This window comes from Symphalangus syndactylus, chromosome 13, assembly GCF_028878055.3.
Source record: "Symphalangus syndactylus isolate Jambi chromosome 13, NHGRI_mSymSyn1-v2.1_pri, whole genome shotgun sequence".
NCBI classification, from domain to species: domain Eukaryota; kingdom Metazoa; phylum Chordata; class Mammalia; order Primates; family Hylobatidae; genus Symphalangus; species Symphalangus syndactylus.
The window spans coordinates 37,696,952-37,721,432 of record NC_072435.2 but is presented as its reverse complement, the minus strand read 5'-3'; the positions used below and the strand labels follow the sequence as shown (position 1 = coordinate 37,721,432).

General features: G+C 51.0%; 1 protein-coding gene and 2 pseudogenes across 10 annotated transcripts; 1 reads left to right on the top strand and 2 right to left on the bottom strand.

Moving 5' to 3' along the window:
- Window positions 1-1,263: 1,263 nt before the first annotated feature.
- ECSIT (ECSIT signaling integrator) lies at window positions 1,264-24,446 on the top strand. Of its 10 annotated transcripts, none has more exons than XM_055239971.2 (8): window positions 1,264-1,366; window positions 11,807-11,925; window positions 16,754-17,171; window positions 17,699-17,922; window positions 22,337-22,394; window positions 22,535-22,683; window positions 22,822-22,927; window positions 23,943-24,446. In XM_055239971.2, the coding sequence occupies exons 2-8, from the start codon at window positions 11,830-11,832 to the stop codon at window positions 24,185-24,187; spliced, it is 1,296 nt and encodes a 431-aa protein (XP_055095946.1). In that variant the 5' UTR covers window positions 1,264-1,366; window positions 11,807-11,829; the 3' UTR covers window positions 24,188-24,446. The 10 variants fall into 10 exon arrangements, 9 of the variants coding, with proteins under 9 accessions (XP_055095946.1, XP_055095952.1, XP_063472190.1 ...); XM_063616120.1 differs by having other exon boundaries at window positions 1,287-1,366; window positions 17,699-17,775; window positions 22,656-22,683; XM_063616119.1 differs by having other exon boundaries at window positions 1,287-1,366; window positions 17,699-17,775.
- On the bottom strand, window positions 6,893-7,423 carry LOC129461108 (small ribosomal subunit protein eS12-like; annotated as a pseudogene).
- On the bottom strand, window positions 8,572-9,318 carry LOC129461106 (large ribosomal subunit protein eL20-like; annotated as a pseudogene).
- Window positions 24,447-24,481: the final 35 nt, after the last annotated feature.

Sequence of the window (24,481 nt, the reverse complement as noted above, 5' to 3'; positions counted from 1 at the left end):
CTCCCAGCCGCTGCCCACGTGCCTGTCAACTTGCCAGAGAGGAGTGCTCCAGCCAAGCAGCTGATTGGCTACAGGTTTTCTCAGATTGCCCAATCACAGGAGTTCTGATGAGGTGGATGTCCTGTGGCTGCGCAGAGTCCTTGAGGCATCCTCAGGGTAGCTTCCTGCATCCTAGTCCCCATGCCAGCTCACTGCGCCACAGAGGCTGAGGGACTGCAGAAATGGGCTTATGAGGGCAGATAGCCTTCCCTCCCGGAGGCCACTGCTATTGCCAATAGCCCATTTTATGTGCTTATCCACCTTAGTTATTAACAGCCTAAATCTGGTGCTTTCTGGGGGAGACCAGGAGCCCCCATTACTCAATCTCACCTCGTTTTATCACATTTCCTCCAAAGACTCCACTCTAACCACACAGAGTCTTTGCTGTTGTTCCCAGTGCCAAAAGCGTTCCCCAGATATCCAGATGGCTCACTCACTTCCTCCGGCCTTTACTCAAAGGTCACCTCATTGAGGCCTTCCTATTTATTTATTTATTTATTGAGATGGAGTCTCACTCTGTCGCCCAGGCTGGAGTGCAGTGGTGCTATATCGGCTCACTGCAACCTTCACCTCCTGGGTTCAAGCAATTCTCGTGCCTCAGCCTCCCGAGTAGCCCCGGCTACTCGGGAGCACACCACCACACCCCACTAATTTTTGTTTTTATTTATTTATTTATTTATTTATTTATTTATTTTGAGACAGAGTCTCGCTCTGTCGCTGAGGCTGGAGTGCAGTGGCGTGACCCTGGCTCACTGCAACTTCCGTCTCCCGGGTTCAAGCCATTCTCCTGCCTCAGCCTCCCAAGGAGCTGGGATTACAGGCGCCCACGACCATGCCCTGCTAACTTTGTATTTTTAGTAGAGATGGGGTTTCATCATGTTGGCCAGGCTGGTCTCGAACTCCTGACCTCAGGTGATCCACCCGCCTCGGCCTCCCAAAGTGCTGGGATTACAGGCATGAGCCACCGTACCGGCCCCTTTCCACTTTTTTTTTTTTTTAATTCATTTTCTCATTTCAGCCGCTGGGGCCTGCCACTGGATTCAGACTATGACTCCCAAGTCCAGCCTCCCGGGCCATTTCAAGGTTCCCAGGTCTGGAGTGAGCCTTGCCTCGTTAGAGGCGGGGCCTGGCTCGTTATGAGGCGGGTCCCAGGTCCTTCCGCCTTCCTATTGGCGCACCTCGCGTTGTGGGCGGGACCTATTACATCGGCTTTCTTGATTTGCTGCCTCCCTGGCGCTCCCTGACCCGGACGCTCTCTGGGCCAATATGGCAGCGCCCAGCAATAAGACAGAGCTGGCCTGGAGTCCGCGGCTGGCTGCGTGAGTAGGTAGGTCGCGCGCGGGCAGGCGAACGCGAACTGCTGGCCTGCAGGCGGGCCCTTCAGGACCCGGCAGCGCGAGAGGGCAGCCCTGGAGGGACCCAGCTGCAGGGCCAGGGCGCCATGACCTTTCGTAGTGGGGGCGGGGACGCGCTGGGAAAGGCCGCCTGTCTTGTGCCAGCCGCCTCACGCCCCCAGTCTCCCACTTTGCAGATGACCTCGCGAGAGGTCACGCCGCAAGTCGGCAACCGGGCAGGAATTGGAATCCGCGTCTGCCTTTTTCCCCCAAGAGACCCAGAATCCTGGCAGCCGGTTTCAGAGCTGCTGTACGTACACCATACCTCGGGGTTCAGATTTATAGGTGTTTTGTTGAAATTGAGGCTTGTTTCCGTTCGGTTGATACTTGTTAGGCATCTACCATATACCAGGCACTGTCCTGGGTGCTGGAGACACAGCAGTGAGGAAGATAGATAAAAATCTTTCATCTCCTGGGGGAACCAGACTTTGAACAAATTAGAAATAAACGAAACAGGTGATTTCAGATACTGATTAGTTACTAAAAATGCGTTAATGGTGTCGGGAATTTCGCTTGAGCCCAGGAGTTTCGAGACCAGCCTTGGCAACATAGCGAGACCCTGTTCTCTACAAAAAATTATCTGGGCGTAGTGGTGCACGCCTGTAGTCCTAGCTACTTGGGAAGCTGTGGTGGGAGGATTGCTTGAGCCCAGGAGGTCGAGGCTGTAGTGAGCCATGATTGTGCCACTGCACCCCAGCCTGGGCAACAGAGCAGGACCCTGTCTCAGAAACAAACAAACAAAAATTAATAGGGTGATGAGGGCTTTTAGAATGTGGGGAATGGGAGGTGGTCAAAGAAGACCTTTCATTGAAATGACCAGAGACAGCTGTGGGCAGATCTGGAGGAAGAAAACTCTAGACAGAGAGAAAAGCAAGTACAAAGGTTCTGAGATGGCATAAACTTAGTTTCTTTCAGAAACAATGTAGCTGAAGCTGCCAGTGGTAGGAGTTGAGTTTAGAGGGGTAGACCCTGTCTGATTTTATTTATTTATTTTTATTTTTTAGAGACAGGATCTCACTTGTTCGTCAAGCCTGGAGTGCAGTGGTGCAATCATAGCTCACTGCAGCGTCAAACTCCATGGCTCAAGTGATTCTCCTGCCTCAGCTTTCCCAGTAGCTGGAACTACAGGTGCACACCACCAGGTCCAGCTAATGTTTTAAAATAATTTTTGTAAAGATCGTGTCCTGCTATGTTGTCCAGGCTGGTCTTGAACTCCTGGGCTCAAGCGATCCTCCCCACTTGGACTTCCAAAGCACTAGGATTATAGGCATGAGCCACTGCTCCCTGGCTATTTATTTATTTTTAGAGACAGGATCTCAGTATGTTGCCCAGGCTAGAGTGCAGTGGCTATTCACAAGTGCAGTCATGGTTCACTGCAACCTCTAACTACTGACCTTAAAGGATCCTCCAGTCTCAGTCTCCTGAGTACCTGAGATGACAGGCATTCGTCACCATGCCTGGGTAATTCTTAATTTTTTTGTAGAGGTGGGGTCTCGCTATGTTGTTGCCCAGGCTGGTCTTGAATTCCTGGGCTCAAGTGATCCTCCTACCTTGTTCTCCCAAAGTGTTAGGATTACAGGCATGAGCCAGTGTGCCCAGTCCCTGATTTTAAGTGTGATACACTGTTAGCGATTTTAGGCAGAAATCACTAATTTTAGTTTGTTTGTTTATTTATTTATTTTGAGACGGAGTGTGCAGTGGCACAATCTCAGCTCATTGCAACCTCCGCCTCCCAGGTTCAAGTGATTCTCCTGCCTCAGGCTCCCGAATAGCTGGGATTACAGGTGCCTGCCACCACACCTGGCTAATTTTTGTATTTTTAGTAGAGATGGGCTTTCACCATCTCGGCCAGGCTGGTCTTGAACTGACCTTGTGATCCACCTGCTTCAGCCTCCCAAATTGCTGGGATTACAGGCGTGAGCCACAGCACCTGGCCTAATTTTAGTTTAAAAGCTCCCTCTGGCTGGGTGTGGTGGCTCACACCTGTAATCTCAGCACTTTGGGAGGCCAAGATGGGTGGATTGCTTGAACTCAGGAGTTTGAGACCACCCTGAGCAACATAATGAAACCCCATCTCTACTAAAATACAAAAAATTAGCTGGGTGTTGTGGCACACACCTGTAGTCCCAGCTACTCGGGAGGCTGAGGCATGAGAACCAACTTGAACTGGGGAGGTGGAGGTTGCAGTGAGCCAAGATCACGCCATTGCACTCCAGCCTGGGGAACAGAGTGAGACTCTGTCTCCAAAAAAAAAAGAAAGCTCTGTCTGGCCATAGTGGGGAGAACTGACTGGAGGCAGGAAGGGCAAAAGTGGGAGGCTTGATAGGTATCCAAGTCATAGATTGAGGTGGTGGCTTCAGATAGAGATGCATTTGGGATGGATTTGGAAGTAGTCACCCAGACTAGTTGATGGATTGAATGGGAGAGTGAGGGACATAGTGGACTCAGAAATGTCTCCTAGGTTTGTAGCCTGAATGGCCAGTAGTAGTGGTGCGATTGGATAGGATGGAGAGGATCAAGTTTAAGCAAGGATATCAGTTTGGAGCAAATTATGTTTGAGATGGCTGGGTATATGCCAAAGTGGCAGTTAGGTATAAAGGCTGGGGCCCAGGGATTGAGGTGAACACTGGGGAGCCATCAGCACACAGATCGCCACTTCTCAAACTTTAATGCTCACAGGAGATACCAGGGACTCGTTAAAATGCAGATTTGGGCCTGGCGCGGTGGCTCACGCCTGTAATCCCAGCACTTTGGGAGGCCAAAGCGGGTGGATCACGAGGTCAGGAGTTCAAGACCAGTCTGGCCAAGATGGTGAAACCCTGTCTCTACTAAGAATGCAAAAATCGGGCCGGGCGCGGTGGCTCACGCTTGTAATCCCAGCACTTTGGGAGGCCGAGGCGGGCGGATCACGAGGTCAGGAGATCGAGACCACGGTGAAACCCCATCTCTACTAAAAATACAAAAAAAAAATTAGCCGGGCGTGGTGGCGGGCGCCTGTAGTCCCAGCTACTCAGAGAGGCTGAGGCAGGAGAATGGCGTGAACCCGGGAGGCGGAGCTTGCAGTGAGCCGAGATCACGCCACTGCACTCCAGCCTGGGCGACAGAGCGAGACTCCGTCTCAAAAAAAAAAAAAAAAAAAAAAAAAGAATGCAAAAATCAGCAGGGCATGGTGGCATGTGCCTGTAATCCCAGCTACTCGGGAGGCTGAGGCAGGAGAATTGCTTGAACCCTGGATATGGAGGTTGCAGTGAGCCAAGATCGCGCCACTGCATTCCAGCCTGGGCGACAGAGCAAGACTCCGTCTGGAAAAAAAAAAATGCAGATTCCAGTTCAGTAGGTCTGGGATAGGGCCGAGATTTTGTTGTTGTTTTTTTTTTTTTTGAGACGGAGTTTCCCTCTTGTTGCCCAGGCTGGAGTGCAGTGGTGTGCTTTTGGCTCACCACAAGCTCTACCTCTCAGGTTCAAGCAATTCTCCTGCCTCAGCCTCCCAAGTAGCTGGAATTAACAGGCATACGCCACCACACCCGGCTAATTATATATATATATATTTTTATTTTTTTTTTATTTATTTTTTATTTTTTTTAGTAGAGGCAGGGTTTCTCCATGTTGGTCAGGCTGGTCTCAAACTCCCGACCTCAGGTGATCAGCCCGCCTGGACCTCCCAAAGTGCTAGGATTACATGCATGAGTCACCATGCCCGGCCAAATTTTGCTATTCTAATAAACTTCTGAATGTCACTGACGCTGCCAGTCCCTAGAACACACTTTAAGTAGCTGTGTTTTTTTGTTTTTGTTTTTGTTTTTTTGTTTTGAGTCAGGGTCTTGCTGTGTTGCTCAGGCTGGAGTGTGTGGCGTGAACTTGGTTTACTGTAACTTGGACCTCCCAGGCTCATGTGATCCTCCCACTTCAGCCTCCTGAGGAATGAGAACACAGACAGGTGTATGCTACCATGCCTGGTTAATTTTTAAATTTTTTTATAGAGACAGTGTCTGGCTATGTTGTCAGGGCTGGTATTGGACTCCTGGGCTCAACCAGTCCTCCCACCTTGGCCTCCCAAAGTGCTAGGATTACAGGCATGAGCCACTGAGCCTGGCCCTGAAAATTTAAATTAAGGTCTTAATCCTAGGTGCATGTGAAAGTCATTGCAGTGCTTTTTATTTTTATTTTTATTTATCTATTTTTTTGAGACGAAGTCGCACTCTGTTGCCCAGGCTGGAGTGCAGCGGTGCGATCTCGGCTCACTGCAACCTCCGTCTCCCGGCTTCAAGTGACTCTCCTGCCTCAGCCTCCCTAGTAGCTGGGATTATAGGCACCTGCCACCAGGTCCCGCTAATTTTTGTATTTTTAGTAGAGGTGGGGTTTCTCCATCTTGGCCAAGTTGGTCTTGAACACCTGACCTCGTGATCCACCCGCCTTGGCCTCCCAAAGTGCTGGGATTACAGGCATGAGCCACTGCGCCTGGCCAGGGTGCTTATTTTTTATTTTTTTTTATTTTTGAGATAGGGTCTCACTCTGTCACCCAAGCCAGAGTGTGGTAGCACAATCATAGCTTATATAACCTTGAACTGCTGGGCTCAAGTGATCATCCCACCTCAGCCTCCTGAATAGCTGGGACTACAAATGAGTGCCACCACACCCAGCTGGTTTTTTTTTTTTTTTTTTTTTTGCTGGTCTTGATCTCCTAGGCTCAAGTGATCCTCCCACTCTGACCTCCCAAAGTGGATAAGAAGCATGAGCCGCTGTGCCCAGCGTTCAGTGGGGTGCTCTATTTATTTATTTATTTTTGAAATGGAGCCTTGCTCTGTCACCCAGACTGGAGTGCAGTGGCACAATCTCGGCTGACTGCAAAGTCCACCTCCCGGGTTCAAGCGATTCTCTTGCCTCCGCCTCCCGAGTAACTGGGACTACAGGCACCTGCCACCATGCCCAGCTAATTTTTGTACTTTTAGTAGAGACGGGGTTTCACAGTGTTGGCCAGGATAGTCTCGATCTCTTGACCTCATGATCTGCCCACCTCGGCCTCCCAAAGTGCTGGGATTACAGGCGTGAGCCACCGTGCCGGGCTACATATAACTTTTGACTCCCCCAAAATCCAGCCAGGTGCAGTGGCACACCTCTGTAATTCCAGCACTTTGGGAGGCCAAGGTGGGAGGATTGTTTGAGCCCAGGAGTTTGAGATCAGCCTGGAAAACAGAGGGAAACCCAGCCTCTATAAAAATTTTAAAAATTAGTTGAGTGTGGTGGCATGCACCTGTAATCCCAGCTACTCAGGAGGCAGTGGTGGGAGGATTGCTTGAGTTGGGAGGTCAAGTCTGCAGTGAGCCATGATCATACCACTGTACTCCAGCTGGGCAACAGAGTGAGATCCTGTCCCCAAACAAAAAATCTTAACTACTAATAGCCCACTGTTGTCCAGAGGCCTCAGTGATTACATAAACAGTCAATTAACTTACTTTTTTTATGTGAGCCAAAGATTTATGTCTTCATTTCTTGCATTTGAAGTACTCTTCGATGGCATCCTTGGCCTGAGACTCCTTGCCATAGTCCTTAACTACTACACAACTGTAACCAACCACTTTACAGGGTTTCCCCTCTCTCAATTTTACAGAGCCCTACCCATTCCCCTAGCTTCTTGTTGTCATCAACCTTAATTAAGTTGATTTGGTGCTCAGCACAAAGGGCCTCCACCAACTTGACATACATAGGCTCATCACGGTCCGATGCAAGCACACAAAGATGGGCTTGGTGCTTGTCTAAGGCTTTGGCAACTTCTCAAATTCCACGTGCTAGGCCATCGTGGATGAGGGCGGTCTTCAGCACCTCTTGTAAAGCAGTATTAATGTCCATTACACCTCCAGCAGCAATGCCTCCCTCGGCCATGGCGGTGGGTTACGGGTGGAGCTGAATCTTGAACGCACCCAAGCCTCCGCCTCTGCACAACTCAGCGGTGGCAGGGAAAGAGCGATTAACTTTTTTTTTATGTTATATATATATAATACTATAATCTTACAATAAGTTGGAGAAAAGAAAATGTTATTAAGAAAATCAGGAAAACACATTTAATTTACTATTCATTAGGTGGAAGTGGATCATCATAAAGGTCTTCATTCTCATCGTCTTCACATTGAGTAAGCTGAGGAGGAGGAGGAAGGAGGAGGGGTTGGTCTTGCTGTCTTAGGGGTGGCAGAGGCAGAAGAGGTGGTGGAGGAGGTAGATGGAGAGGCAGGCACATTCAGCTGTAACTTTTTTTTTTTTTTTTTTTTGAGACGAAGTCTTGCTCTGTCGCCCAGGCTGGAGTGCAGTGGTGCAATCTCAGCTCACTGCAAGCTCCGCCTCCTGGGTTCACGCCATTCTCCTTCCTCAGCCTCTCCGAGTAGCTGGGACTACAAGTGCCCGCCACCACGCCCGGCTAATTTTTTGTATTTTTAGTAGAGTCGGGGTTTCACCATGGTCTCAATCTCCTGACCTCGTGATCCACCCGCCTTGGCCTCCCAAAGTGCTGGGATTACAAGCGTGAGCCACCGCGCCCGGCCTTTCTTTTTTTTTTTTTTTTTTTTTGAGAAAGAGTCTCACTCTGTCACCCAGGCTAGAGTGCAGTGGCGCGATCTCAGCTCACTGCAAGCTCTGCCTCCCAGGTTCACGCCATTCTCCTGCCTCAGCCTCCTGAGTAGCTGGGACTACAGGTGCCTGCCACCACATCCGGCTAATTTTTTTGTATTTTTAGTAGAGGTGGGGTTTCACCATGTTAGCAGGATGGTCTTGATCTCCTGACCTCGTGATCCGCCCGCCTCAGCCTCCCAAAGTGCTGGGATTACAGGCGTGAGCCACTGTGCCCGACCTTTTTTCTTTTTACTAGCCCCTCAGTGTTTAAAGTTGTAACTTTTATTTAATTAAATTTAATTAATTTTTTTGAGACAGAGTCTCACTCGGTCACCCAGGCTGGAGTGCAGTAGCGCGATCTCAGTTTACTGTAACATCGCCTCCCAGGTGCAAGCAATTCTCCCGCCTCAGCCTCCTGAGTAGCTGGGATTACAGGCACATACCACCATGCCTGGCTAATTTTTTTTTTTTTTTTTTTTTTTTTTTACCGGGGCGTTCCTGAGTTTTTGTGGAGCCCACCTGGGCGAGGGCCCTGCCCCTAGAAGGTGTTGGGCCTTTTGGTGGTGAAGTGTGGCTTGTGCTGATGGTGCAGGACCCGGTGGGGCAGCGGGAACTTGATCTTGGAGTCTTGGAACTGCTTGACGGCCAGCCGGCGGGACTTGCTGGCTGCTGTCTCCTCCACCTTCACGATCTGGATGGAATGGGTCCAGGCATTCCTGGTACATGTTGTGGGTGCCGCCCCGGGAGTTCATAGCGCAGCCAGATGCCGAAGTTCTTCACCCACAGAGGGTACTTCTCAAATGCCTGCCCACGGTTGACAGTCTCCTCTGAAGACTTCTTCATCTTCTTTAGCTCAGATACAAAGTACCAGAAGCGGGACTTGGAGACGACATGAGCAGGTGCAAAGATTCGCATGTAGTAGAGGGGCGGTGTGTGGCATTTGGGAGTGGGCAGGCAGTGACTCACCACCTTGTACTCTTGTAGTGTACCCAAGGCCTTCATGGCATCCTCTCCACACTTGCCGCCACCCGCAAAAGGAACCTGGCTAATTTTTGTATTTTTAGTAGAGATGGAGTTTTGCCGCGTTGGTTGGTCTTGAACTCTTGACCTCAAGTGATTCTCCTGCCTGGCCTCCCAAAGTGCTGGGATTACAGGCGTGAGCCACCACACCTGGTCTTATTTTTATTTTTCAGACAGAGTCTTGCTCTGTCGCCCAGGCTGGAGTGCAGTGGCACGATCTCGGTTCACTGCAGCCTCTGCCTCCTGGGTTCAAGCAATTCTCCTGCCTCAGCCTCCTGAATAGCTGGGGACTGCAGGAGTGTGCCCCCAAGCCTGGCTAATTTTTTTTTTTTTTTTTTTTTTAAGTAGAGATGGGGTCTCTCCCATGTTGGCCAGGCTGCTCTCGAACTCCTGGCCTCAGGTGATCTGCCTGCTTCGACCTCCTAAAGCGCTGTGATTACAGGCGTGAGCCACCACGTGCAGCCATAACTTTTACTGAAAAAAAAAAAAAATCCATGTATAAATGGACTCATGCTGTTCAAACCTTTGTTGATGAAGGGTCAACTGTACATTGCCGATGGGAATGTGAAATGGTGCAGTCATCCCCAAAAACAGTCTGGCAGTTCCGGAAAATGCTAAACATGTAGTTACCATATGTCTCAGCAGTTCGACTCCTAAGTATATACCCAAGAGAAGTATAAACATATGTTCACATAAAACTTCTACACGAATGTTCATGGCAGTAGTTATAACAGTCAAAAACATTTGGCAAACAACCCCAAATGTCCATCAATTGATGAATGCATAAATAAAATATGGTTAGAGCCATACAAAACCTGGTTATATTCCATTCCAAAAAGAATGGAATTGGCCGGGCATGATTGTAATCCTAGCAATTTGGGAGGCCAAGGTAGGTGGATCACCTGACATCGGGAGTTCAAGACCAGCCTGGCCAACATGGAGAAACCCTATCTCTACTAATAATACAAAAACTAGCTGGGGATGGTGGCGGGCGCCTGTAATCCCAGCTACTCGGGAGGCTGAGGCAGGAGAATCGCTTGAACCCGGGAGGCAGAGGTTGTGGTGAGCCAAGATCATGCCACTGCACTCCAGCCTGGGCAACAAGAGTGAAACTCCATCTCAAAAAAAAAAAAAAAAAAAGAGGCCAGGCGCAGTGGCTCACGACTATAATCCCAGCACTTTGGGAGGCCGAGGCTGGCGGATCACAAGGTAAGGAGTTTGAGACCAGCTTGGCAACATGGCAAAACCCCATCTCTACAAAAAAATCTATAAATTAGCTGGATGCAGTGGCACACACCTATAGTCCCAGCTGCTCAGGAGGCTGAGGCAGGAGAATCATGAACCCGGGAACCAGAGGTTGCAGTGAGCTGAGATTGTGCCACTGCACTCCAGCCTGGGAAACAAAGCAAGATCCTGTCTAAAATAATAATAATAATAAAAATTAAAAAAAAATCTATTCATGAACCTTGAAAACATGTCAATGGGCCAGGTGCGGTGGCTCACGCCTGCAATCCCAGCACTTGAAAAAAAAGAGGCTGAGGCTGACGGATCACTTGAGGTCAGGAGTTCGAGACCAGCCTGGCCAACATGATAAAGCTCCGTCTCTACTAAAAATACAAAAATTAGCTGGGCGTGGTGGCATGTACCTGTAATCCCAGCTACTCGGGATGCTGAGGCAGGAGAATTGCTTGAACCTGGGAGGCGGAGGTTGCAGTGAGCCGAGATGGCACTATTGCACTCCAGCCTGGGTGACAGAGCGAGACTGCATCTCAAAAAGAAAAAAGAAAACATGTCAAGGGAAGGAAACCAGTCATAAAGGAGCACTTGTGATTCCATTTGTATGAAATGCTCGGCATAGGGAGATCTATAGACACAGTGGGTGAGTGGTTTCCTGGGGTTGGGAGTGAAGGGAAATTGAGTGCTAATGGGTACAGGGTTTCTTTCTTTCTTTTTTTTCTTCTTCTTTTTTCTTGGAGACAGAGTTTTGCTGTTGTTCCCCAGGCTGGGGTGCAATGGCGTCATCTTGGCTCACTGCAACCTCTGCCTCCTGGGTTCAAGCAATTCTCCTACCTCAGCCTTCCCAGTAGCTGGAATTACAGGCATGCACCACCATGCTTGGCTAATTTTTTGTATTTTTAGTAGCGATGGGGTTTCTCCATGTTGGTCAGGCTGGTCTTGAGCTCCCGACTTCGAGTGATCTGCCCGCCTCAGCCTCCCAAAATGTTGGTATTACAGGCGTGAGCCACCGCGCCTGGCCAGGTACAGGGATTCTTGTTGGAGTGACACAAATTTTGTAAAATTAGATTGTAGTGGCTAGGAGTGGTGGCTCACACCCGTGATCCCAGCACGTTGGGAGACAGAGATGGGAGGATCACTTGAAGCCAGGAGTTCGAGACTCAGCCTGGGCAACACAGCAAGACCCTGGGTCTGTGCAAACGATTTTCAAATTAGCTGGGCATGGTGGCACGCATCTGTAGTCCTAGCTTCTCGATGTTCTGGGGCTGGAAGATCACTTAGGCCCAGGAGTTGGAGGCTGCACTGAGCTATGGTCACGTCCCTGGGGCAGCGGGATTGGGGGTGCTGTTCCAGGAACAAAGTCTTTGAGCCATCTGAGCCCATTTCTTGGGTAAGGTAAACATTGGGGCTGGCGAGTTAGCCACATAATCTGGAGTGTGCCCTCGACCCTGCGGGGCCCTTGTGTCTGTTAGCGTCTGTAAGGTGCCAGGCTAATGCTGAATCTTCTTTTGGGCCAGGTGATTGTCTGACAAGCAGAGGCATGAGCTGGGTCCAGGCCACCCTACTGGCCCGAGGCCTCTGTAGGGCCTGGGGAGGCAGCTGCGGGGCCGCCCTCACAGGAACCTCCATCTCTCAGGTAAGCACCAGCCAGGCAGTCTTTTGGGTAGAGGGAGGTAAGCTTGGGATTTGCTCCCAACCCCTTCAGAATCCACTCTGTGAAGCCAGTTCTGGTGAGTCTGGGCTGGCCTATCAGTGCTGAGGTCCCATTAAAAGTCCTTAGTTTATGTATGTATGTATGTTTATGTGTTTGTTTTTTGAGACAGTGTCTCACTCTGTCACCAAGGCTGGAGTGCAGTAGTGTGATTACAGCTCACTGTAGTCTTGACCTCCAAGGTTCAAGCAATCCTCCTGCCTCATCCTCCCAAGTAGCCAGGACTACAGGCACATACTACCATGCCCAGCTAATTTTTGTGTTTTTTTGTAGAGACGGGGTTTCACCATGTTGGGCAGGCTAGTCTTGAACTCGGGGCCCAAGTGATCCACCTGTGTCAGCCTCCCAAGTGCTAGGATTACAGGCGTGAGCCACTGCACCTGGTCAAAAGTCCATAATTTATTTATTTTTTTGAAACAAGGTCTTGCTGTATCACTCAGGCTGGAGTACAGTGGTGGAATCAGGGCTCACTGCAGCCTCAAACTCCTGGGCTCAAATGAGCCTCCCACCTCAGCCCCGAGTAGCTGGGACCACAGATTTGAGCCACCATGCCTAGGTAATTTTTTTTTTTTTAGATGGAATTTTGCTCTTGTCGCCAAAGCTGGAGTGCAGTGGCGTGGTCTTGGCTCACTGCAACCTCTGCCTCCTGGGTTCAAGCAATTCTCCTGCCTCAGCCTCCCGAGTAGCTGTGATTACAAGCACACGTCACCACGCCCAGCTAATTTTTGTAATTTTAGTAGAGACGGGGTTTTGCCATGTTGGCCAGGCTGGTCTCGAACTCCTGACCTCAGGTGATTCACCGCCTCGGCCTCCCAAAGTGCTGGGATTACAGGCGTGAGCCACCGCACCCGGCCGCTAATTTTTTTTTTAAGCATGTGGTCTTGCTGTGTTGCCCAGACTGGTCTTGAACCTCTGGGCCCTCAGTCCTTCCACTTTGGCCTCCCAAAGTGCTAGGATTACAGGTGTGAGCCACTGTGCCTGGACCCTAATTTAAGAGATGCTAGTGCCTGTGGGTGAGGGGATTGACTTTGAAAATAAGGATGTATGAGCTTGGTGGATTTGTGTGGTGACTGTGAGCAGCTCCTCCTGCATCTACCTGTGAAGATGGGGGCTGAAAACTGAATTTCCTTCCCATACCCATAGTGACCAGATGGCGAAAGCAGATTGACAGCCATAGATAGCAATAAGGATGATGGTGGGAATATAATAGTTCCCGTATTGAGCACTTACTCTGTGCCCGGCCCCATGCTATGCATTTCATTTACATTACCTCCTTTGCAGTGTTTCCCCCTCGTTAGGCATTTTAGAGCTTCCTTTCTGATTTTTACCCCAAAGTGGTATAATACTACACCACCTATAGTATTAATTGACAAATTTCAGTTGTTTTTTGTTTTTGAGATGAAGTCTCCCTCTGTCACCCAGGCTGGAGTACAGTGGTGTGATCTCAGCTCATTGCAACCTCTGCCTCCCGGGTTCAAGTGATTTTCCTGCCTCAGTCTCCTGAGTAGCTGGGATTACAGGTGTGCACCACCACACCTGGCTAATTTTTGTATTTTTGGTAGAGATGGGGTTTCACCATGTTGGCCAGGCTGGTCTCAAACTCCCGACCTCAAGTGATCCACCCGCCTCTCAAAGTGCTGGGATTACAGGCATGAGCCACTGCACCCAACCTGAAATTTTACTGTAAATGAATGCCTTTTTTTGTTTTATTTTTAACATTGCCATATCAAAGAAGGATATGGGATGGCTGTGGGGACCGCAGAGTAGGGGGACTGTGGGCACTGACTCCATTCTCAGCTCTGATGCTTTCCAGCTGTGTAACACTGTGCATCCCACTTCATCTTCCTGAGCCTTGGTTTTTCTCATCTGTAAAATGAGTGCAGTAAGAGTACCTCCCACCTAGGGCCTCACATTTATAAAGTGCTCAACTGTGTCTACAGTGGAAGAATATTTGGTAAATATTGTCTCTTTCTTTTGAGACAGGGTCTCACTCTGTTGCCCAGGCTGGAGTGCAGTGGCGTGATCTTGGCTCACTGCAACCTCGACACGCCAGTCTCAATTGATCTGCCTACTTCAGCCTCCTGAGTAGCTGGGACTACATACATTCACCACCAGGCTTGGCTAATTTTTGTATTTTTTTGTAGACACGAGGTTTCAGCAGGTTGCCCAGGCTGGTCTCGAACTCCTGACCTCAGGTGATCTGCCTGCCTCAGCCTCCCAAAGTGCTAGGATTACAGGTGTGAGCCACCAAGCCCGGACTAATACTGGCTCGCTCTTGCGTGTGTGTGTGTGTGTGTGTGTGTGTGTGTAGATAAACACACACACATTCATTTATTTTTTAGAGATAAGGTTTCACTCTCTCGTTCAGGCTGGAGTGCAGTGACACAATTGTAGCTCACTGCAGTCTGGAACTCCTGGGCTTAAGCAATCCTCCCGCTTCAGCCTCCTGAGAGCTGAGACTACAGGTATACACCACCACGCCTAGCTTATTTTTTTATTTTTTCATAGAGAGATGGAGTCTCACTATGTTGCCCAGGCCGCAGTACAGTGGTGCAATCAAAGCACAGTACAGCCTTGATAACTAGCTGTATATTTTTAAGATGCCTTATATGTAACCCTTCTAATTTAAAAATTCAATTTAAAATAAGAAATCTGTTACTGTGTCATCTAGAACCGGAGTTTGGCTACTCCGGAGGCTGAGGTGGGAGGATCACTTGAGCCCAGGAGTTCTGGGCTGTTGTGTACTATGCTGATGGAGTGTCCTGCACTAAGTTTTGCGTGAATATTGTGACCTTCTGGGACTTGGGGGACCACCAGATTGCCTAAGGAAGTATGAACTGACCCAGGTTGGAAACACCAGGTCAAAACTCCTGTCCTGACCAGTTGGCTCATGCCTGTGAATAGCCACTGCACTCCCGCCTGGGCAACATAGCTAAACTCCATCTCTTAAAGGCTCCCAGCACTTTGAGAGGCCACGGTGGGTGGATCACCTTAGGTCAAGAATTCGAGACCATCCTGGCCAACATGGCGAAACCCCGTCTCTACTAAAAACACAAAAATTAGGCCAGGCACGGTGGCTCACATCTGTAATCCCAGCACTTTGGGAGGCCGAGGTGGGCGGATCACAAGGTCAGGAGTTCAAGACCAGCCTGGCCAACATGGGGAAACCCCATCTCTACTAAAAATACAAAAATTAACTGGGCATGGTGGCATGTGCCTGTAATCCCAGCTACTTGGGAGGCTGAGGCAGAAGAATCGCTTGAACCAGGGAGTCAGAGGTTATAGTGAGCTGAGATCATGCGACTGCACTCCAGCCTGGTGACAGAGCGAGACTCCGTCTCAGGAAAAACAAACAAAACACAAAAATTAGCTGGCATTGGTGGCAGGTGCCTGTAATACTAGCTACGTGGGAGGCTGAGGCAGGAGAATTGCTTGAACCCAGAAGGCAGAGGTTGCAGTGAGCTGAGATGATGCCATTGCACTCCAGCCTGGGCGACGAGTGAAACTCTGTCTCAAGAAAAAAAGAAAAAGAAAGAAGGGGCTGGGTACGGTGGCTCATGCCTGTAATCTCAAGACTTAAGGAGGCTAGGCCGGGCGTGGTGGCTCATGCCTGTAATTCCAGCACTTTGGGAGGCCGAGGCGGGCGGATCACAAGGTCAGGAGATCAAGACCATCCTGACTAACACGGTGAAACCCCATCTCTACTAAAAATCCAAAAAATTAGCCGGGCGTGGTAGCAGGCGCCTGTAGTCCCAGCTACTCAGGAGACTGAGGCAGGAGAATGGCGTGAACCCGAGAGGTGGAGCTTGCAGTGAGCCGAGATCGTGCCACTGCACTCTAGCCTGGGTGACAAAGCGAAACTCTGTCTCAAAAAAAATAAAAATAAAAAAAAGACTTGGGGAGGCTGAGGCAGGTGGATCACTTGAGGCCTGGAGTTTGAGACCAGCCTGGCCAACATGATGAAACCCCATCTTTACTAAAAGTACAAAAATTAGCAGGGCGTGGTGGAGCACGTCTATAGTCCAGCTTACTTGGGAGGCTGAGGCATGAGAATCGCTTGAACATGGGAGGCAGAGGTTGCAGTGGGCTGAGGTCACGCCACTGTGCTGCAGCATGGGTGACAGAATGAGACTGTCTAAAAAAAAAAAAAAAATTAAAAGCAAGAAGGGCCACCAGGCACAGTGGCTCATGTCTGTAATGCATCAACACTTTGGGAGGTGGAGACGGGATGATCACTTGAAGCCAGGTGTTCAAGACCAGCCTGGACAAAATAGTGTGACTCCCGTCTCTGCTGAAAATTTAAAAATTAGCCAGGTGTGGTGGTGTACACCTGTAGTTGCAGCTGCTGGACAGGCTGAGGAGGAGAATTGCTTGAGCGCAGGAGTTGAAAGCTGCAGTAAGCCATAGTAGCACCACTACATTCCAGCCTAGGCCACAGAGCCAGACCCTGTCTCAAAAAAAATAAAATAGGGCATGTGTGTGTCATCACTGTGAATATTACCAAGTTGCCTCCGTGGCAGTTTTTACCAGCTCCCCGTAGCCATGGCTAACAGTGCCTGTTTCCTCCCTACTGTGCCAGCATTGTGTTTTACCGCACTTTGTAATGGCCTCGAATCTCGGGTTTGTAACCACAGTTCCATACCTACGAGTCCTCAGGGAGGCCACTGGGACCTCTCTGAGGAAAGAGCCAGCCTGGCGGCCCCCCATAGACACTGGGAGGTGCCAGACTCCAGCAGTTCTCCTCCCTCCCCAGGTCCCTTGCCAGCTCCCTCGGGGCCTCCACTGCAGCGCAGCCGCCTATAGCTCTGAACAGTCCCTGGTTCCCAGCCCACCGGAACCCCGGCAGAGGCCCACCAAGGCTCTGGTGCCCTTTGAGGACCTGTTTGGGCAGGCGCCTAGTGGGGAACGGGACAAGGCGAGCTTCCTGCAGGCGGTGCAGAAATTTGGGGAGCGCAGCGTGCGTAAGCGGGGCCATGTTGACTTCATCTACCTGGCCCTGCGCAAGATGCGGGAGTATGGTGTCGAGCGGGACCTGGCTGTGTACAACCAGCTGCTCAACATCTTCCCCAAGGAGGTCTTCCGGCCTCGCAGCATCATCCAGCGCATCTTCGTCCACTACCCTCGGCAGCAGGAGTGTGGGATTGCTGTCCTGGAGCAGATGGAGAACCACGGTGAGGCCAGGAGGCTGGCGCAGGGTGGGGAGTGGGCTACACTGATAGCTGGCAGCACCTCTCCTGGGTCTCAGCCCCTCCTTCCTCCATGGCTCCGTCTCTGTCTCTCTTGCTCTTCTCCCTCTCCCAATCCCTCTTTTCATCACTCATCTCTCTTCCTTGCCTTCCTCTGACCTCCCCTCCCCTCCTCTCTCCCTCCCTCTCCTCTCTTCTTCTCTCCTCTCCTCTTCTCCCTGCCTCTCTCTCTCCCTCCCTTCCTTTCTTCCTTCCTCTCTGTCTCTCTTTTAGAAATAGGGTCTCACTCTGTTGCCCAGGCTGGTCTCAAACTCCTGGGCTCAAGTGATCCTCTCCCCTTGGCCTCCCAATGTGCTGGGATTACAGGCATGAGCCTTTTTCTTTCTAATTCTCTCTGATTATTTTCTCCCTGTCTGTGATCAATTCCCTGACTTCAATGTTTTCTTTTCTCCTCTTCCCTTCCCTCCTTCCCTCACCATCTCTGAGGTTCTGCCTGCATCTGCCCAGCACAGGTGTGATGCCCAACAAGGAGACGGAGTTCCTGCTGATTGAGATATTTGGACGCAAAAGCTACCCCATGCTCAAGTTGGTGCGCCTGAAGCTGTGGTTCCCTCGATTCATGAACATCAACCCCTTCCCAGTGCCCCGGGACCTGCCCCAGGACCCTGTGGAGCTGGCCATGTTTGGCCTGCGACACATGGAGCCTGACCTTAGTGCCAGGGTCACCATCTACCAGGTATCCACCTTTGTCCACAGCCTCAGCTGCCACCCCAGGCCAGGCTCCCACCATTCCTCCCCTGGGCTCCCCTTCTCTCACTCTAGTGATTGTGGTGAATCAAGTTCTTTTTTGAGACAGGGTCTTGCTCTGTTGCCCAGGCTGGAGTGCAGTGGCACTATCTTGGCTCACTGCAGCCTCTGCCTCCCAGGCTCAAGCAATCTTTCCACCTCAGCCTCCTGAGTAGCTGGGACTCCAGTCACACACCACCATGCCCGGCTAATTAAAAAAACATTTTGGGGCCGGGCGCGGTGGCTCACGCTTGTAATCCCAGCACTTTGGGAGGCCGAGGCGGGCGGATCACGAGGTCAGGAGATCGAGACCACGGTGAAACCCCGTCTCTACTAAAAATACAAAAAATTAGCCGGGCGTGGTGGCGGGCGCCTGTAGTCCCAGCTACTCGGAGAGGCTGAGGCAGGAGAATGGTGTGAACCCGGGAGGCAGAGCTTGCAGTGAGCCGAGATTGCGCCACTGCACTCCAGCCTGGGCGACAGAGCAAGACTCCGTCTCAAAAAAAAAAAAAAAATTTTTTTTTTTACAGAGACAGGGTCTCACTATATTTCCCAGGCTGGCCTTGAACTCCTGGGCTCAAGCAATCCTCCTGCCTTGGCCTCCCAAAGTGCTGGGATTACACGCGTGAGCCACTGTGCCCGGCCCAGACGTTTTTGATAAGGGGACTAATCTCATTCATGAAGGCAGAGCCCATATGATCTAAGTGCCTCTCCTCTCAAAGGCCTGACCTCTTAATCCTATTGCATTGGAGATAGATTGCAACATATGAATTTCAGGGGGCCATAAACATTCAGACCATAGCACCCTCCCATCCTTCTCCCAACACTTGGCTACATGCTAGGCATCTTCCTTATTTTCTGTGCCAGTTCTCAGCACAGGCCTTTGCGTTCTCTGTTCCTTCTGCCAGGAACACTGTTCTCCATGGACTTCATATTATTCTGGTCTCAGCTCCACTGTTCCTAATCAGGATGCCCTTCCTGACCTCCCTGGCCAAGGCACCACCCCTTCACCGTGCTTGGCTTGGTTCCTCATTCACCATGACTCAGTCTCCCTCCTGTCTCCCAAGGCTGAGCATAGGATTTGGTGCAAAGCTGACACTTGGCAGTGGTTTGTTGAATGACTGAGTGGAGTAACACCCTCATCTCAGTGTCCTGGGAGGCCCCACTCATGCCAGATCACACAGGGATCCAAAGAGAGCCCCTCAACAGCACTTGTCACGTGGTCCTGGACGGATAACAGTTTCCTTAGGAGCCAGTGGTTCTGAGATGGAGAAGCCCCAGGCGCTGTGGGAGCCGAGTAGGCAAGTGGGGCTTCCTGGGGGAGGTAAGGAGAGCAGAGGACGCCGGGCAGAGGGAGCAGTGTGTACCAGGGAATGCGGTGCAGTGAGTGGGGGCACCTGATTAAAGAGCTTGATCTCAAACCTCTTGGTTGGTGGGGAGAGCCATGCCGGGGGTGGGGGGCGGAGATTTAAGAAGAAGGAATGGGGTTGGAATCATGTTTCTGGAAGAATCTGCAATTGGAAACACGTCTCCTGGCGGCCGTGTGGATGCTGTTGGATGGGGACAGGGGCTAGGGGACCAGGGATATGGGTCCAGGTGAGAGACGCCTTGAGGCCAGCAGCAGAATGTGGGGGGAAGGGTTGTTTTTAGTTCATTTCTTCATTTTGCAAAGCAATACACTAAAAAGCCAAACAGCATGTAAAAGCACACGGTGACGAGTCCTCTGCTTCTACCCAGGCCCCACAGGCCGCCCCCCCCACCCCCCGCCACCCATCTCCTTCCCCAGAGGTGACTATTTCCATGTCTCCTTCCAGAGAGGTTCTATACATTTGCAAGCAGATCTCTCTCTCTCTTTTTTTTTTTTTTGGCATCTGTATCCTTTGTATTTAAATATCCTTCTCCCCCGTCTTATGGAGTAAAATACAGCCAGGCATAGTGGCACATGCCTGTAATCCCAGCACTTTGGGAGGCTGAGGCAGATGGATTGCTTGAGCCCAGGAGTTCGAGACCAGCCTGGGCAACATGGCGAGACCCCGTCTCTACCAAAAAAATACGAAAATTAGCTGGGAGTGGTGGCGCACACCTGTAGCCCCAGCTACTCAGGAGGCTGAGGCAGGAGGATGGCTTGAACTCAGGAAGTCAAGTCTGTAGTGAGCCGTGATCATACCACTGCACACCAGACTGGGTGACAGAGCAAGATCCTGTCTGTTTAAAAAAAGAAGTTTTTTGGCCAGGCATGGTGACTCACGCCTGTAATCCCAGCACTTTGGAAGGCTGAGGCAGGCAGATCACCTGAGGTTGGGAGTTTGAGACCAGCCTGACCAACATGGAGAAACCTCATCTCTACTAAAAATACAAAAAGAATTATCCAGGCATGGTGGTGCATGCCTGTAATCCCAGCTACTTGTGAGAGTGAGGCAGGAGAATCACTTGAACCCGGGAGATGGAGGTTGCAGTGAGCCGAGATCGCGCCATTGCACTCCAGCCTGGGCAACAAGAGCGAAACTCTATCTCAAAAAAAAAAAAAAGTTTCTTTAGTAGCGGGGCATTATATACATGTACCTTGCCTTTTGGAAATTTCACTTAATACAACTAGAAGTCACTGATCCATCTCAAATTTTTTTTGTTTGTTTTTTTGAGACAGAGCCTTGCTCTGTTGCCCATGCTAGAGTGCAGTGGCACAATCTCAGCTCACTACAACCTCCACCTCCCAGGTTCAAACAATTCTTGTGCCTTAGCCTCCCATGTAGCAGGGACTACAGGCGTGTGCCACCACGCCCAGCTAATTTTTGTATTTCTAGTAGAGACGGGGTTTCACCATGTTGGCCAGGCTGGTCTTGAACTCCTGGCCTCAAGTGATCCACCACCCTCGGCCTCCCAAAGTGCTGGGATTACAGGCATGAGCCACCACGCCCAGCCTGCTCATCTCAATTTTTTTTAACTTGAAAGGATGAATGATATATGTTCTAATAGCTGTCCACTGTTTTGGTTCAAAAGCAAGTGCATTTTGTTAAAAAAAAAAAAAAAATTTGTCAGTGGGGCGCAGTGGCTTATGCCTGTAATCCCAACGCTTTGGGAGGCTGAGGCAGGCAGATCACCTGAGGTCGGGAGTTCGAGACCAGCCTGACAAACATGGAGAAACCCTGTCTCTACTAAAAATACAAAATTAGCTGGACGTGGTGGTGCATGCCTGTAATCCCAGCTACTCGGGAGGCTGAGGCAGGAGAATCACTTGAACCCAGGAGGTGGAGGTTGCGGTGAGCTGAGATCAAGCCCCATTGCACTCCAGCCTAGGCAACAAGAGCGAAACTCTGTCTCAAAAAAAAAAAAAAAAAAAAAATTGTCTAGTGTTTTTGAATTATGTTCAAGGTATAAAATTTTAAAAGATAAAAAAGGTATTCCTTCCCACCCTGTCCTCCACAGAGGTGAAAGCTATCATTTGCTTCTAGTGTCTCCTTCTTGGGATATTCTGTATATGTGAAGTTATTTTTCTTTTTTTAATTCACAAGCACTGAGCACTTATTATCTGCCAGGGACTGTTCTACATATTTTACAACCACCCAAAGTTAGGTTCATGCCCATAATCCTAGTGCTTTGGGAGGCCAACGCAGGCAGATCACCTGAGGCCAGGAGTTTGAGACCAGCCAGCCCAACATGGCAAAACCCTGTCTCTACTAAAAATACAAAAAATTAGCCGGGCATGGTGGCAGGAGCCTGTAGTCCCAGCTACTCAGGAGGCTGACACAGGAGAATCGCTGGAACCCAGGAGGCAGAGGCTACAGTGAGCCGAGATCATGCCATTGCACTCCAGCCTGGGCAACAAGAGCAAAACTCCATTTCAAAAATAAAAAAATAAAGTTAGCCAGGCATAGTGGTGTGCACCTGTAGACCCAGCTACTTGGGAGACCGAGGTGGGAAGATCACTTGAGCCCAGGAGTTCAAGGCTACAGTGAGCTATGATCATGCCACCGTTCTCCAGCATGGATGACAGAGACGGAGACCCCCATCCCTAAAAAAAAAAAAAAAAAATCGGAATTAAGTGCTGTTATCATCCCTATTATGCATCTGGAGAAACTGAGGCACACAGGTACAGTGACTTCGCCAAGGTCACACAGCTCGTGACAGAGCCAGGATTTTGACACAGGTGGGCTGGTTCCAGGGTGGTTCCCTCAGGGTGAGCATCCTAAAGATTGGTGGTTATTGCCAAATGGGACAGAGGGAGGAGGGGACAGGTTGGAGGGCCGTGTACCAGATTCAGGAGAGGTGTCCTGAATTCACTGGTATCCCCCTTTCTGTTTCTCTGTCCCCAGTTCCTCTGTAGGGGATTGGGGATTACAAGATTACATCCCTACTCTCCCTTGCAGGTTCCTTTGCCCAAAGACTCAACAGGTGCAGCAGATCCCCCCCAGCCCCACATCGTAGGTAAGTCCGTGGGCATGGGGGCGGCCACGTCTCTAACCTGGCCCAGGCCCTGCCAGGTTCCTGCTGGGCCTAGGCTGGGCTCCCTGGGCCTCTGCGCCGAGTCCCTTGCAGGGCACAGGGCATGTATGTCTCCACACCAGGAATCCAGAGTCCCGATCAGCAGGCTGCCCTGGCCCGCCACAGTCCAGCCCGGCCTATCTTTGTTGAGGGCCCCTTCTCCCTGTGGCTCCGCAATAAGTGTGTGTATTACCACATCCTCAGAGCTGACTTGCTGCCCCCGGAGGAGAGGGTGAGGGCTTAAAGCAAAGCATGTGTCGGGGCTGGGGAGTGGGCTGGCACCACCCTGAGGGTGCATGGGAGAGGCTGGAGGAGGAAGACGCAAGAGGCCCGGCCTCTGACCCCGCCTGCACTCCCCACCTTGGAGTAGGAAGTTGAAGAGATGCCGGAGGAGTGGAACCTCTACTACCCGATGCAGCTGGACCTGGAGTATGCGAGGAGTGGCTGGGACAACTACGAGTTTGACATCAATGAAGGTAAAAACTGGGCCAGGTGCGGTGGCTCACATGTATGCTTGTAATCCCAGCCCTCCAACAGGCTGAGGTGGGAGGATCATTTGAGCCCGGGAGTTGAGGTTGCAGTGAACTGTTAACAGAGCCACTGCACTCCAGCCTATGTGATAGACCCTGTGTCAAAAAAAAAAAAAAAAAAGCAAAAACCTGGACAGGCAGGACTTCCAAACATTCCAAACACCACCCAGGATGAGGGGCGGCCTCTGGGGTCAAGGGGTAGGCCCAGGCTGAGACGCAGTCCACTTACCCCCTCGTCCTCCGGCGACACACACTCATTTGCCCCAGGGGCTCCAGACCTGAGGTCATCCAGCCCTGTCGGCCCTTGTTCGTTCCCTCCCTCCACACCTCTGTGCTGGCTACTGGGTGTCACCAGGATAAACCTAGTCCCTCGAATCAGCAAGGGAACAGGCAAATTGCACTTTGGGGAGCTTAGAAGAGGAGCATGCCTTGAGTCGGGGGGTCAGGAGGGCTTCCTGGCAGAATACAGAAGACCCAGGAGGCATCGCCCGGGTGAAGTGTGGAGTGGGCAGCCTAGGCAGCGGGGCTAGCTTGTGCAAAGGTTTGGAGGCACAAGAAAGTGGAAGGAAGCCGGGCGCAGTGGCTCACGCCTGTAATCCCAGCACTCTAGGAGGCTGAGGCGGGTGGATCATTTGAGGTCAGGAATTCAAGACCAGCCTGGCCAACATGGTGAAACCCTATCTCTACTAAAAATTGAAAAATTAGCGTGGCGTGGTGCTGTGCACCTGTAATCCCAGATCCTCAGGAGGCGGAGGCAGGAGAATCACTTGAAACCTGGGAGGCGGATGTTGCAGTGAGTCGAGATCTCGCCACTGCACTCCAGCCTGGGTGACACAGCGAGACTCCATCTCAAAAAAAAAGGAAGTGGAAGGGAGTGTAAAATACCTCAAAAAGGTGCAGGCATGGGTTAGCCGCTGCAGCCCCCAGTGTGCAAACCTTAAGGGTGCATATCTTCCAACAGTGGAGGAAGGCCCTGTCTTCGCCATGTGTATGGCAGGTGCCCATGACCAGGCGACGCTGGCTAAGTGGATCCAGGGCCTGCAGGAGACCAACCCAACCCTGGCTCAGATCCCCGTGGTCTTCCGCCTGGTCGGGTCCACCGGGGAGCTCCAGACATCCTCTGCAGGGCTGGAGGAGCCGCCCCTGCCCGAGGACCACCAGGAAGAAGACGACAACCTGCAGCGGCAGCAGCAGGGCCAGAGCTGAGTCTGAGCCGGCGCGAGGGCACAGGCTGTGGCCCGAGGAGGCGGTGGACTGAAGGCATGAGATGCCCTTTGAGTGTACAGCAAATCAATGTTTTCCTGCTTGGGCTCTCCTCCCTTATCTCTAGCAGTATGACATCCCCTCCCCAGGATCTCAGACTGCCAGCGATGGGCAGGCGAGACCCCTCCAGAGTCTGCAGGCGCCTCTGGTTCTCCAAGTTTAAATAAAAAGGGGTGGGGGGGGTCGTTGTCGGTTGTGCGCATGCGCAGTTTTCATTCTTGGTCTCCTTTTGGCGCC

Bases quoted from the DNA above. Each gene is read 5' to 3' on its own strand.
- ECSIT (XM_055239971.2), top strand. From the start codon at position 11,830: ATGAGCTGGGTCCAGGCCACCCTACTGGCCCGAGGCCTCTGTAGGGCC. The intron at 17,923-22,336 runs GTATCCACCTTT...TCTCCCTTGCAG, and splicing joins CCAGGGTCACCATCTACCAG to GTTCCTTTGCCCAAAGACTC. The intron at 22,684-22,821 runs GTGAGGGCTTAA...ACCTTGGAGTAG, and splicing joins TGCTGCCCCCGGAGGAGAGG to GAAGTTGAAGAGATGCCGGA.